Source organism: Pygocentrus nattereri, chromosome 26 (assembly GCF_015220715.1).
Source record: "Pygocentrus nattereri isolate fPygNat1 chromosome 26, fPygNat1.pri, whole genome shotgun sequence".
Classification (NCBI taxonomy): Eukaryota; Metazoa; Chordata; class Actinopteri; order Characiformes; family Serrasalmidae; genus Pygocentrus; species Pygocentrus nattereri.
Window position 1 is genome coordinate 19,816,907 of NC_051236.1, and position 13,458 is coordinate 19,830,364.

At 37.4% G+C, this 13,458-nt stretch overlaps 1 protein-coding gene across 3 annotated transcripts in view; it reads left to right on the forward strand.

Moving 5' to 3' along the window:
- The window catches only part of LOC108441187 (gamma-aminobutyric acid type A receptor subunit gamma3), a 146,883-nt gene extending 134,865 nt beyond the window's left edge, over nt 1–12,018 (forward strand). For all 3 annotated transcript variants that reach the window (XM_017720584.2, XM_017720590.2, XM_017720598.2), the window contains exons 8-10: nt 1,713–1,865; nt 9,700–9,899; nt 11,334–12,018. In XM_017720584.2, the coding sequence (XP_017576073.1) occupies nt 1,713–1,865; nt 9,700–9,899; nt 11,334–11,612 (632 nt within the window). In that variant the 3' untranslated portion in view covers nt 11,613–12,018. The remainder of the gene's footprint in view (nt 1–1,712; nt 1,866–9,699; nt 9,900–11,333) is intronic.
- Nucleotides 12,019–13,458: the final 1,440 nt, after the last annotated feature.

The window sequence follows — 13,458 nt, forward strand, 5'->3', positions numbered from 1 at the left end:
TATATAACAGTGCAAAAGTGCAAAGGAACTATTTAACCATTTTAAAAGTGTGTTTTTAACTGAAGGTAGCTTTTAAGTGATGTATAATACAGATATTTTGGAACACTGGGATGGATGTACATACATGGGCAGGCACAATGCAATATGTGCTCACAATGTGCCTAAAATTAACACTTGACTTGCTAGGGCCATAGCTAATGACACATAAAGCACACAGGATTGTCTACTAACTATGCATATTGGTAAAGTGCAGTGTTTAAGAACATCAAATCATGTGTCATTCTGTGGTTGGCATCATGGCCATATTAAGAACTCCTGGTTTAAGATGGATTTTGGTATGGCAAAAATTAATAGGAAAAAAGTGCCACTTATGCGCCTAGTGGTAAACAAAAATGTTCCAAACCCAAAAGGTTTGTCCTACACACATGTTTGCACTCAGTGTCACTGGGCCCTATGAATTTCTGGGTTTTTAAAGAGTGAAAACATGGAAATTGTCATTCACAAATAGCAAGCTAACATTCCTGTGCACTGAAATAACTTGACAAAACATGAAAGTAAGTCCGTTATTAAACTATAGCACTATTATATATTACATATATAAACTCTACCACTGCCAGAGCAACACAACTACCACACTTTACAAAATGAATTTTGCTACAAGCTTTATATTTTTTTATGATATCAAGGTGTGCAGCAATGTTAGCTCAGCATTAACAAAATTCATATTTTGGCTCCTTAGTGACCTTATAATTCTGAGGATCCAGTGACAAAAATGTACATACAATAAAATGTATAGGGTTTAGAAACTTTCTCTTTACCACAGAGCGCAATGGTGTAAATGTTCAAAATCCCATTCATTTTTGTCCAACTGAAATCCAGCTAACACCCAGAGTTACTAACATGGGCATAACACTACCTGCAGGATGATGACATCCGTGGTCTGTAGATCAAGTTCTTTCACACTTGAACATCTGGGGCGCAATTCTACTCTTGCTAAAACAAAATAGTATTTGGAAAACAACAACATGGATTGTAAGTCCATGCTGCAGCCACATTAAGGCATGTTATGCACCACACCTTCTCACACACATACATCTAGCACTGAGAGATGAAATTGTTCTGTTGAAAGTGTTAAAATTGGTAAATATTCTTTCAGCACATCTTCAAGCTCTGTGCCTCTGTCTAGCACCTATGTCTCATACAATCTCCCAACAACATGTTTTCAAGAGACTGTCGCTAATTTACAGCTGATTTTAAAAAGCAGAGACAAATCACTGGCTCCCTGGAGTTGCCCAAACGTTACTGAATGGAGGGAATTTTTTGTGTGATCCTCCCATAAACCCACATATAGGAGGGAGAGGAACACATTCTGCATATTTTCATGTATGTGGCCCATAAACAGTGTGTTTAGTCTCTTATATAATGGACAGAATGCATTCAATTCTATTCTCTTCTGTGTTTTTGGAAGTATCAGTACTCAAGCAGCACTGCAGTATTTGAAAGATTTACATCATTTTCACCTCGATTAAACCGACCTTGATTGCATCAGCATAATTTGTATTTTAGTGGGCAGTTATTTGATGGTATACATTTTATTTGTGTGGAAATGATGTGCATATTTGAAATAAGTCAGTTCAGTGCATTGCTTTTGTCAGGATATTCCCATTTCTTGGTTTCAGTGGTAAAATCCTTTTTTATGATTCCTCTACCAGGTGACTATGTGGTGATGACGGTTTATTTTGACCTGAGCAGAAGAATGGGATACTTCACCATTCAGACCTATATCCCCTGCATCCTGACGGTGGTCCTCTCGTGGGTCTCCTTTTGGATTAAAAAAGATGCAACACCAGCCAGAACAGCTTTAGGTATAGACCACCAACAAAAACACATGCCCCAGTCACTTAAGTCACATTTCACACTGCTGTATGTCTTACTGTGTCCATCTTCTGTTGGCAGACTGCAAATTCTCATGCATAGGATTTTAAACAGGCTTAGAGCAAATGATGTGATTTATTGTAATGAATGGTTTACATTTTTTCTTTCATTTAATTTCTGCATTTTTCCTTGCTCAAAGCTCCTTATGGCTGTGGATTTAATTTTGAAAGAATTTTTCATTAAGAAAAGTCACACCACGAAATGCTACAACTGACAGACTTGTTTTAACTACTGCAGGCTACATCGGGAATATATGCACTAAAATGTACATATTTTATTGGCTTACTTAGCACTAGTTTCATACTCATATCATACTGTGTGAATGTTTGAGACCACCGTTCATTTATTTGATTTCCATCCAAAATGGCCAGAAAGTCCAAGTAATTCACTTTTCAGCATAAGGAAAAAGCAGAAAACATATATTTAGCAGAAAATTACACAGAAGCCTCAACAACTAATATACTATTATTTTGTATTTATTATTTATTATTGTTATCTTTATTATAGCTTCTATAATTTCTTTCACTTTTTCAAAGAAATCTGTAGAGATATTTTTATACACCTCCCAAGTTCAGTCTTCGAAGTTGGTGCATTATCTGCTGCTCACAATCCAAGTAATCCAAACACATTCAATGGTGTTGAGGTGTGGACTCTGGGGTGGCCAGTCTGTTGTTCTGAGAACACCAGCAACATCTTTGTTTGATTTGTAAATGTCCTTTTTTTGCTATTTTTTTATGGGGGAACCCATCCTCCTCACTGGTCAGAAAACAAGAACATCTGAGATTTGATCATTAGTACAACATTTACATGCTGAAAGGATTCTTTACATCATGAAATGGTTCTTCGGATCGATATAAAACCTTTTTGAAAAGGGTTCTAAAAAGTACAAAAAAAGGTTTTTCTATTGTTACAAGCTTGACATCATAACAATAGCAGAAGACTTGTTGGTGCTATAAAGAATCATTTTCAAAAAGGTTCTATATAGAACCATATACAACACATTCCCCATCCGTCTGTAATGGGTTTGTTGAGTGTTCAGTGTTCTATACAGAACCATTGTCTTTAATAGGAGTGTAGTGTTGAGTTCTACTTACAGTAGAAGGCTGGACAGAAACACCTGTGGATTTTTCAGATCTGAATCAACAGTGGAGACTGACTTTCTCCTCTCTCTCAAAGCCTTACGTGCTGTTTATCTGATGGTGACAGTGTGGTAGTCTATCAGTTCTTGCATAGTTGTTAGGAGACCTGTATTCTCTGTATCTTTCAGCTATTTTTAAACACCAGTTTTTTTGGGGGGGCGGCACTCTTATTTCTTCCTTTGGCTTTCTTGATACATTAAATGTCTAATCTCTTCAGAAATATCTCCAAAAGTGAATAACCTGTACTATTTTGACTGGAAATTAAATAAACAAAGGGTAGTCTCTGACCTTGGTTAAGTATGATATATGCTACTGTTTGTCCTGATTTGGTGTCTGAATCACGTCTGAATTTTTACTTTCAGACAAGAGTCGACATCTATTTGTCAGCAGTTTTACAAAGATATTTTCTTGATTTTTTTTTTTAAATAAAGCTTTTGTTTTACATTTTCTATAGTCCTTCATCAGTGCTGTTTTTGAGGTCTTATGTCTTTGTTGCTGATCTTTCCTTGCTTTTGTGACAATTCTACATGCCTCTTTTACTGTTGGCTTCACACGTTTTTTTTTTATCATTTCCTGCTTTCAGTAAGCATGTGCAGCCCTGCTCACTGTTTGTTCAAGGTAATTTCTTTCAGTTTAATTCCTTTCCTTTTTCAATTTCTTTGTATTCATTTATGAGTCCTTTGGTTTTATTCACATTGGTTTCTTTAGTTCAATCACACTTTTCTGTTTGTACTGTCTGTCATGTTCTTGTCTTTGTGTGCAAGACTTGTATCTCTGATTCCCTTGTATATGAATTAAAACTCAAATGTAATGAAGCCACATCTCAAATTTCACACGTGCAGAATGCAAGAAGTCTTTTGTTTAAATTATGTTGATTAGTGATACAAGCAGCATCTGACATGTTGAACTGGATATGGGGAAATGCTTTTCTGCTCATAAAGATACGAAGGTTAATAGCCAGTTCTATAGAGTAAGCACCCTTCATACCATCTCTGTCGCAGCACTGTGAAACATAAACCTCATTTGCACGCAGCTGCTGAATCTGTCAACTAGACTGGTGAATTTAAACTGTAAAGATCTGAAAAGTGTGATAATCCATAAATCTCACATTCTTCCACTTCTCAGAATTGGCCGATGACCTTCTAAACCCTTTTCCTAGAAGGTCCTCTGGTAAATGGATCTGACAGAATAGCCCTCCTGTGTATTTTCAAGATAAGAACAGGATCAGTGGTAGACAAAGCCCATCAGTTTTGCTCTGCAGATCCTGCGGCTCATACAACTCATACACAAGAAGAGGAAATGGAGTGGGGGAAAAAAAGGAAGAGTCATGTATCCCGTGTTGGGAAGGAAAAACAGCAGGCGAGACAGTCCAGGAAGGAAAGAAGAATGAATGCAATTAATCTGGCTGACAAAAGAAGTCATTATGCTTTCAGCAGAGAAAATGGAAAATGGGCTAAAAAACAGAGATTTGTTTTACAGCCGTCTAGTTCGATCGATGGAGTCCAGAAAGAAAGACAGGAAGGATAAGAGAAGAGAGAGACAGGGCTTACAGCTGTGGAAATGTCAGGCCAAACAGGGTGCTGACCAAGTTCTGGACTTCAAGAGGGAGAATGTTAGCCTGAGGAGAACCTGTTGGTCTTTGATGACATGCAGGCTTTAATGAGAGGGTGCTTTTTAAAAGAACATCAGGACCAAGGTGTGTGGGCCTTGATGCTGATTGTTGTAGAAGAGAAGCTAGGCCTTGATGAAGCAGCGCTTGAGGTTAACCTCATCTCTTTAGCTGAAGTTGTAGGACAGATTGTGTGCTGATAGGCAACATGGACTAATTATTTCACTTGTGAGTGAAGAAGCCTTAGGAAATAAATCAGTGAAGCCACACAGTACAAAGTAAGTGTAGTCTAATTTCATTTCATGCCACTGAGTCTTCTCTCTGACAAATTAACAAGCCTTGGTGCACAACAGCTAACAAGGTGATTTCACCAGCTACCCCCCAAAAATACGAATAACATGTCTATAAGAATCTATGAACACCTGTCGTGTTGTAATGGATTCATAGGACATTATAAATGTGTGTATAAACATTTCTAAATATACACTTTATAGCTACATTTATTTTGCAATATGAATTGTGAATATAATGCATTATAAGTAGTGGTTGTAACCAGGAGTGGAAATAGCCAAGGAGAAACCTGAATGTCTTATTTTTGTACTTCATTTATTAATTATTTATTGTCCTAATGGTTATTTCTCGTGCATTTTTGCATTGAAATACACATTAAAACACTGTTTCATCCACAAATTTTTAAAACCAACTGAAAAAAGCTTAAATATAATGCATTCAAGAGCAAGATGCATTTTTTCTCAAAGGCTTAACTTCACCTTTCATCAGGTGTCTCTGACCTTAACTGAAAGAACAAATACATAATGCATTATAAGTACTGTTCATAACAAATGATAAGAACTCCTAAGTTGTATTCGTCTCTAAGTGAGGCATACTGTACTAAAGTCTCCTCCAGTGCTAAGAGTGAGGCTTCAACTTGAAGTATTTACTGAATAATTTAATGAAAACATACACAATAAAGCGCATTACATGCTTCAGATCTCAGATTTTAAACTAGTGCTGCCATCAGTGTTTTACCCAATGTGGGAAAGTCAGTGTGCACCACCGTTAGCCTGGCACTAACTTAGCACTGCATATCCAATATTATACTGTTTGGAGCATCTGAATATTCAGGACTGAGGCCCCAAAGATGCAGCACTAACAGTACCAGCAGTGACAAATAAAATAATGGAAATCTGTCTTTACATTACGCTCTCCAAGCTGGGACTGATTTCTTTGGTACTGACAGTATAACATGTTCTTAACACTTATAATGCATTATAAACATGGCTTAAAAAAAAATTAATTCAGTGTAATTCTTTTTATAAGTGCCTATAACTATGTGTATAATGCCTTATAACTGCATTATAACATGTTATAAATGTTTTTATAGATGCTTACAAATGTAACATTCATAGAAAGTGTTACCATGTACGACGGTCTAACTGTATACCCTAGTTTTGTTTTGTTTTTCCCAGGAGAAAGGTACATATACACAAAAAGGCTTGAGACAAAGTAGAGACTCTGGAGTCAATAAAACTTAAAAAATATCATTGCAGTGGAATATAGTATAATTATGTTCCTTACTGCAGACATACCTTTTTTATGAGAGTGTACTTTCGGCTGATTGTTGCAAAAAAATCTAGGTCATTTCAGACCTTATGAACACTTACAGGGTCCACCGGTGGGCCCAAAGTCTTATAGTAACCTAAGAACAGCTCAGAATAGCTCAACCCCTTTGCACTGAATTCCCTGTAGTTACTGAAAATTAAGCATTAGTGTGCAATAAGCCTTAGGTTTTAAGGGGCTAATGCTTTGATTAAACACTGGGGATCACCCCATAAATAAACATTATTTTTCTTAAATGCGTCTGATACCTGTTCTGTGGAGAGCCAGAAAATCTTTACTAAGAACAGTCTGGACAATGGAACAAAATCTTTTTTAAAATTAAAAAAAAAAAAAACAGAATTTGTTCGTAACCTAAGAAGTATAGACATTTTTAAAAATTAACCTAATAGCACCATAGAAATACACCTCTTAAAAGTTAGTGTTATTTTTATTGAAACTACTGTTAACAAGTGACACATAGGAACAAGCTTTTCAACAAGTCAGAGGCTACAAAGCAAATTGTCAAACAAAACAGCCAATTTCACTGTGTGCTGTAGTCCGTCCAAAATGCTCAGTGTCCGGAGACTCATTAGAAAAGTTTATATTTAGATACTTTGCTAGCTGTGAATGACTGACATAGGCAGGCTAGCTAGCTGGGTATCATCATGCTACTTTTTGTTTGAGTCGCGTTGTTTGAGTCGCTTACACACAAACACACACACACACACACACACACACACATACATTAGAACAGAGTAAAACATCTATATGTGATTTACTTATAAAACTTACTTTTTGTGATATCTAAACCGGATGCTGTTCTGTCTCTAATTTTACTCCTGAAATGGGCCTTTGGCCCATTTCTGCCCCTGGTTATAACACATTATATTATCAGCGCCAAAGAAACTCAGTCTTAACTTGCATGGTGCATCATGACTTATAAACTGGCCTAATAATAACTTGGTCACTTCAATTACTGATAGACATTTATTTATCTAGAACTCACAAGCTGTATTTTTGAGCTGTAAGTAAAGTTTCTATTTTGGACTGAAAGTTTATTTAAGCCATAATCATGGCATGGCTTTATGGCAGGTGGCATGTCTTTATGGCAGGTCATAATGCAAGCAGGGACTGAGAGACTGAGATAGTTAATTCTGTATAATAAACACAGTTTCTTACAATCATGGTATTCATAGGACATGTTACACAATTTTTTAATTCAAACTTTTCACTTTATGTGGAGCTCTTTTAAACTTTAAAAATGTTCTTTACACTCCTACACCTCATTTTAAAAAGTAGCTCTTTTTAAAAAAACGATTTTTTTTGGGAACCAAAAATGGTTCTTCTCTGGCATCGCTCCAAAAAACCCTTCAGGCACTTTCATTTTTCACAGTGTAGTCACTGAGTGATGTGTTGCTCCTAGTGCTGAGACTAGGAGCCAAAAACTGAAAGTGCAATATTGTTGTTGATCTGTGGGCTTGCAGTTTGGTTCAACATTGAGACAGTGGAATCGTGACTACTATTTTTCTTTTCCTCACCTTAAACCACACTAGCTGGGAGAGCTGATGTGGTTAGTGTGTAGCTCAGCAGTTTAGATATATGCTACAGTGAGCTCTAACTCAGGCAGGCCTTTGAATAAGTGCAAGTCTATCAGGAAAGGGCAGTCTAACAGGTTAAGGTAATCACTACGGCCAGTGGTGGCAGGGTAGAGAGGAAGGGAGTGCGAAATGCCCATCTGAAATAGAAGTGGCTCGCTTGTTTCCATAGAAACCTCTGGAAAACAGTGGCGCAGTCAGTGGGTTTTGGAGGCATCTCTGTAATGTTCAAGGGAGAGTGAACCTCAGAGTGTGAATGTGTAAGACTTAGTCTTGGTGCGTGGGTGGGATTTTCAATTTGAAGCTTTTTCCATTTCTATCAGCGGCTAAAGAAAAGGTGTCAAAGCAAAGGGACAAAATAATAACTCAGTCACAGAAGTGAGATCATACATTATTACTGAACTATAGTCACAGAAGTGTATTTTGCAGTCAAGGTGCAAGGTGGGATACATTCTTCAACAACAACATTCTTTATCATGGAGCAGCTTTAATGTGTAGTGATGTTTACTATAGTAAATAAATGTATAGTTTGATGTATGGTGGCAAAATAAATACTTTTCAGTTCAGTCTCTCATGTTTATTCAGTGTATATATGCTATTGTTCAAAAGTTTGGAATCGCTCGTCATTGTTATTCAATAACTTATACAGGGTCATTTGATATGTCATAAACTAGACATCAGATGTGTTTTTCACACTGTTGTATTTTGGGAACAACAAGAAGTAGTGGCTTGGTAAAAATAGTAAGTGTTATTAAATAATAAACTATTATTATCTGTTTATAGTAACTTCTTGTCATGAAACTGCCACTTGATTAGTGAGATTTGGTCCCTGCTTTTTTGAACATGTGGCATTCTGGATGTTACTTTTACTGTAATTTCATCCTTGATGCTATACAGCTTTCTCAATTGTATCATCATCTAAAGCTCCATTTAAAAGAAGAAAAAAAAGAATTTCTTCATTTTTACATTTTCCTACAAATAGCTTGAAACATGTAGAACATCAGCATCATATTAGAATGATTGGTTTCACTTTATTTGGATAGCCCACTAATAGCCCCCTATTGATTATCTACAGACATTCAAATTGTTAACAAACTGTCAACAGAACAAAATCTGTTTAATCTAAACAGTTGTGGGGTTAGGGTTAGGATTTGGACCAAGGTTAGGGCTAGGATGAAGGTAAGGATTATTTTTGGTTTGGGTTGAGGTTAAGGTTAGGGTTAGGATTAGGTTAGCCAGGTTTAGAGCTATAAAAATGATGGTCAATTAAGTAGCTATTTAGTTGAACACAACTTGAAAGTAAATTATCTACAAAGCATCTAAAGTGGACTATCCAAATAAAGTGTTAACACAATTTTAAACATTTTAGACATGTACATTCAACAAAGTTGGTTTGTGCTATTGAACATACTAATTCCAAACTTTTGAGTGACCCTGTATATTTGATTTAATTAATACTTTCACCCAGTCAACAAAGTCACACAGTGACATAGTTTAGTATGAGTTGTAGAAATTCATATTGTATGAACATTTCATGATAAATATACTAACAGAAATAGTCTAAAACTGTTTGGAATAAAATCTAATTATTTTAGATTATTATACATTAAAATTAATTCACACTTGCGCAATGTAAACATGAGTGTGAACGCTAACAACTATGGAAAATAACTGAAATCAGCTTAAAATAACTGCATTATTATTATTTAACTGCATCTTGTGATAATTGTGACGGACCTACGTGTGCAAGGTGGTGTCACATAGCAATCTTATGAATTCTGGTCTAAATACATTTATCTAATTCCTTTTCTTTGCCATGCAGGAATAACTACAGTGTTAACAATGACCACCCTCAGCACAGTGGCCAGGACATCGCTGCCCAGAGTGTCATATGTCACAGCCATGGACCTCTTTGTCACTGTCTGTTTCCTGTTTGTCTTTGCGGCTCTCATGGAGTATGCAACGCTCAACTATTACTCCTACAGCGCTCGCAGACCTACCTGCAACAAGACAAAGAGATCGGTAAGAACCTTTCGCAGTATGACTGAAGCATGGCATCCTTTTTGAAGGGTATTAATACAGGATCTTTTATCACAAATAGCACCGCTGTTAGCTTTATAATGAGACATTATATACAGTCCCTTCCTGCATGCTCTTATAGACTTGCATCATGGTTAGTCAGCAGGACTGTTCACATATAGAACACCTGTAGCGCTCTTCAGGGAGCCAAGGTAAGTATGTAATGAGGTCCAGCACTCATATGCCCACTTCAAATCAGCGCTTCAGGTCAATTTTCCATTTTCCTACATAAATAGCATGGTATGAGTAATACAATAAGCTTTCACTGCAATCTGCATTAAATGGCACCGTAAAGGAGCATTAAGTTGTACCATTTCAACAAAACTCACAAAACGTGCACTTGGGTGACATCTCCAAAGTGCAGTGTGGGTTCTGTAAGAGTGAAAGTAAGGGCTAAGAGTTGACCTCAGGTTTGCTTCACTCCCCTCAATTAGAGCGGAGGTGGATTATGACAGCTGGTGTATGGGCCTCGGAGCTCCCCGGAGAACTGAAATCGCTCTGAGATGCCATGATGGAGATTCTGGCCTTTAACTAATCTCCTCTGAGAAAGAAAGAAAGAGCAATACATTAAGGGCTGTGCCTCAAAGGCTTCTAAAGCCTGACAGTCATAATATTCACATCTATAACAGTGTCCATTCACTCTTCAGCCTTGATGGCTTTTTGTTAATTTATGAAGAAGGGTGATGGTATCCAAAGTGTATCCAAGATACTGCATAATATGTGCCAATATCTGACAATGAAGGATTTCTTGAATATCAAATACATAGTGGGATCTAAATAGCCATGGTCATGTGGCATAATTTGCTGCTAAATTATTGGTATTTGGACTCATATCAAAATTCATTCTGTCTCTACAGTAGCAGGCACGGCAGGTGAGATTTCCAGCACTCCCCCAATCACTCATTCTGATTAGATTGTGTCCCTGCTGAGATATGAGGATAATTACCATTGCAATTTTCCACAAAACAAATATTGCCCTATAGGCAATCTCCTATAAATTATCACCTTCACCATATATGTGTTTATGTTTCTCAATAGCAAGACTGTCATTAGCAATAAAGACAGGCAAAGGGGAAAATATGTCATTTACTACAAAGTCCACTGCACTTAAAAGTCTGTAACAGCTGAAAGATTAATGGAGCTCACCCTCTGGGGGCGGAACTGCATGTTCAATCAATGAGATACTTCTTTTAAATGACAGACACCATCGACACAAACTGGACTAGATGCAAACCATGTTTCTCACGATTTCCTGAGTAGCTGTGAACAAGTCACGTCTCTATTTGCCGTCTGAGAAAGGATATAGCATATGTTTTTGACACTGAGCATATGCCTGCCTGCCAAGTGTTGTACCTTTGTGCTGTGATTGTCTTGCAGAACTACTCGGTGCTGGATGTGGGACCTCCTCCTACAGTCATTGCGCTCAACAACTCCATGTACTGGCAGGAGTTTGATGATGCCTGCATATATGAGTGCCTGGATGGAAAAGACTGCCAGAGCTTCTTCTGCTGCTATGAGGAGTGCAAAGGAGGAGCATGGAGAAGAGGCCGAGTCCACATAGACATCCTAGAGCTAGACGCATACTCTCGTGTCTTCTTTCCCACCTCTTTCCTATTGTTCAATGTTGTCTACTGGGTAGGCTACCTCTATCTTTAGCAACCCCACTTCCTCTTCCAAGACGCAGAGGACGTGGCTTGCAGTTTGGTCCAAATGGAAATAGAAGAACAGTCCGAACCAAGACATTTGAAGGTACAGCCTATTTAAACAAATGCTGGTCTCCAGAAAACAAAGAACTTTGCTCAGTCAAAGACCTCTCCAGTAGGTTAGGACACAAATGAAAAACAAAACTTTGCCATAACAAAGTTACAGCAGATACTTTGAAGCCCTTAAGGTAAGCAGCCTGGCTCTTTTAACATAGTCGGAAGGGTATTGCCCACAGGCTTTCTGTCTGGTAGCATTTCCCTGCCAGAAATCTTTGCCTTTGTTCTTCAGGTACCAAGGGAAAAAAAAAAACATTCACCATTCACGTATCACAGAAGCTTGACTTGTTTTGGCTGAGAAAGTTGCAGTAAGAAGTCAAGGGGATAAGGATGCTTTGGCCAAGTGTTTGTGGGGGGAGGAAGAGCTTTGCACAGCATGTAAGCCCCTGACCTCTAATATCAAGATGGTCCCAGCAGGTGGTTCCTAAGAATGGGGACCTGCCAACCAGCCATCAGTCAAAACCAGAGGCATGGGGAAGCATTCAGAGACATCCATAGTGCCTTCTTCTGGAGGGGTCGCCATCTGCCTGAAAGAGATGACTGTCCATGACAGGGATAACTCCTGGTTTTGACTGACTGCTGATGTACTCACTCTGTGCTTTTTTTTCCTCACCTTTCATTTTTTGGTCAGTCAACATTTATTTTGATGCATTTCTAAATTCCCAGTCACTGCATGCTATAATTAGAGTATTAGTCTTAAATCTGAACCTGCACAATTTCACTACAACAATTCAACAACTTTTTGGAATATCAGAGCCTTTTGGGAATAAAGAGGTTTGCCTATATTTATAGATTTTTTTAATATTAAAGATTTTCCAACAAGAGTTGAACTATTTAGATCTATAAAAACAATCAGTTTAGATAGTAATTGCATGAGTTATATATATAGAGATTACATCATCCCTACTTAAAATTACTATCTATGGGCCTGGCCAAAGTCGGGACTTGTAATCATCCCTTCTCCACATCAAGTAAGCAAAATCAACTCAACCACAAAAGGGATGTTTTAGCTGTGGAAGGTTTGGATCACTCAGTTTTTTCCAATGTGTTTTACAATTAGTCTCCATTACAGTTATTTCAGACTAGTGTAGATGTAGATCACCACCAGTTCAAACAAAAAGTAAAGTAATACCTATGCTTAGATATATTTCTAGCATCCTGGCATAACCCAACATTGACCCTACATTACCACTGTGTTCATAACCAAACTGTAGTTCACAATAATTTGCTACAGAGTTGCCTTAGGGTCACCAGCACAGTCTTAGTGTAAGATGATCCAAACTAGAAAGAGAAGTAGAACATCTGCTTCAAATTATAGTCATTACCAAAGGATTTATTCTAAGGAAGTTGAGAACACATGTATCAAGGCAATCTGCATTTTCTTAAATAAAGATTTTTTTTGGATATGTTATACACTATGCCAAATCATTGTCATGGATTATTAAACATCAGTAGTATTTTTAGTTGTATTGTGCATTAATAGCAATACATTATAATTTGTTTCTTCACAAGGGTAGCATTTAATTGAAGACATCTTAACTCAATATTCCATCGTTATTCTTAAACCACTGTGGTGGCCTGTCTAGTACATTTTACTGTTCTGATGGCAGCTTCAGAGCAAGCTACTCCACATGCGATGGCAAATGCCAAAACGAACTGTCAAAATAATTTTCTACTTATCGACATGGGGGTTTCTCTAATTTCAATCCCTGAAGTCATGTTATGATTTGATGCCTATTCTG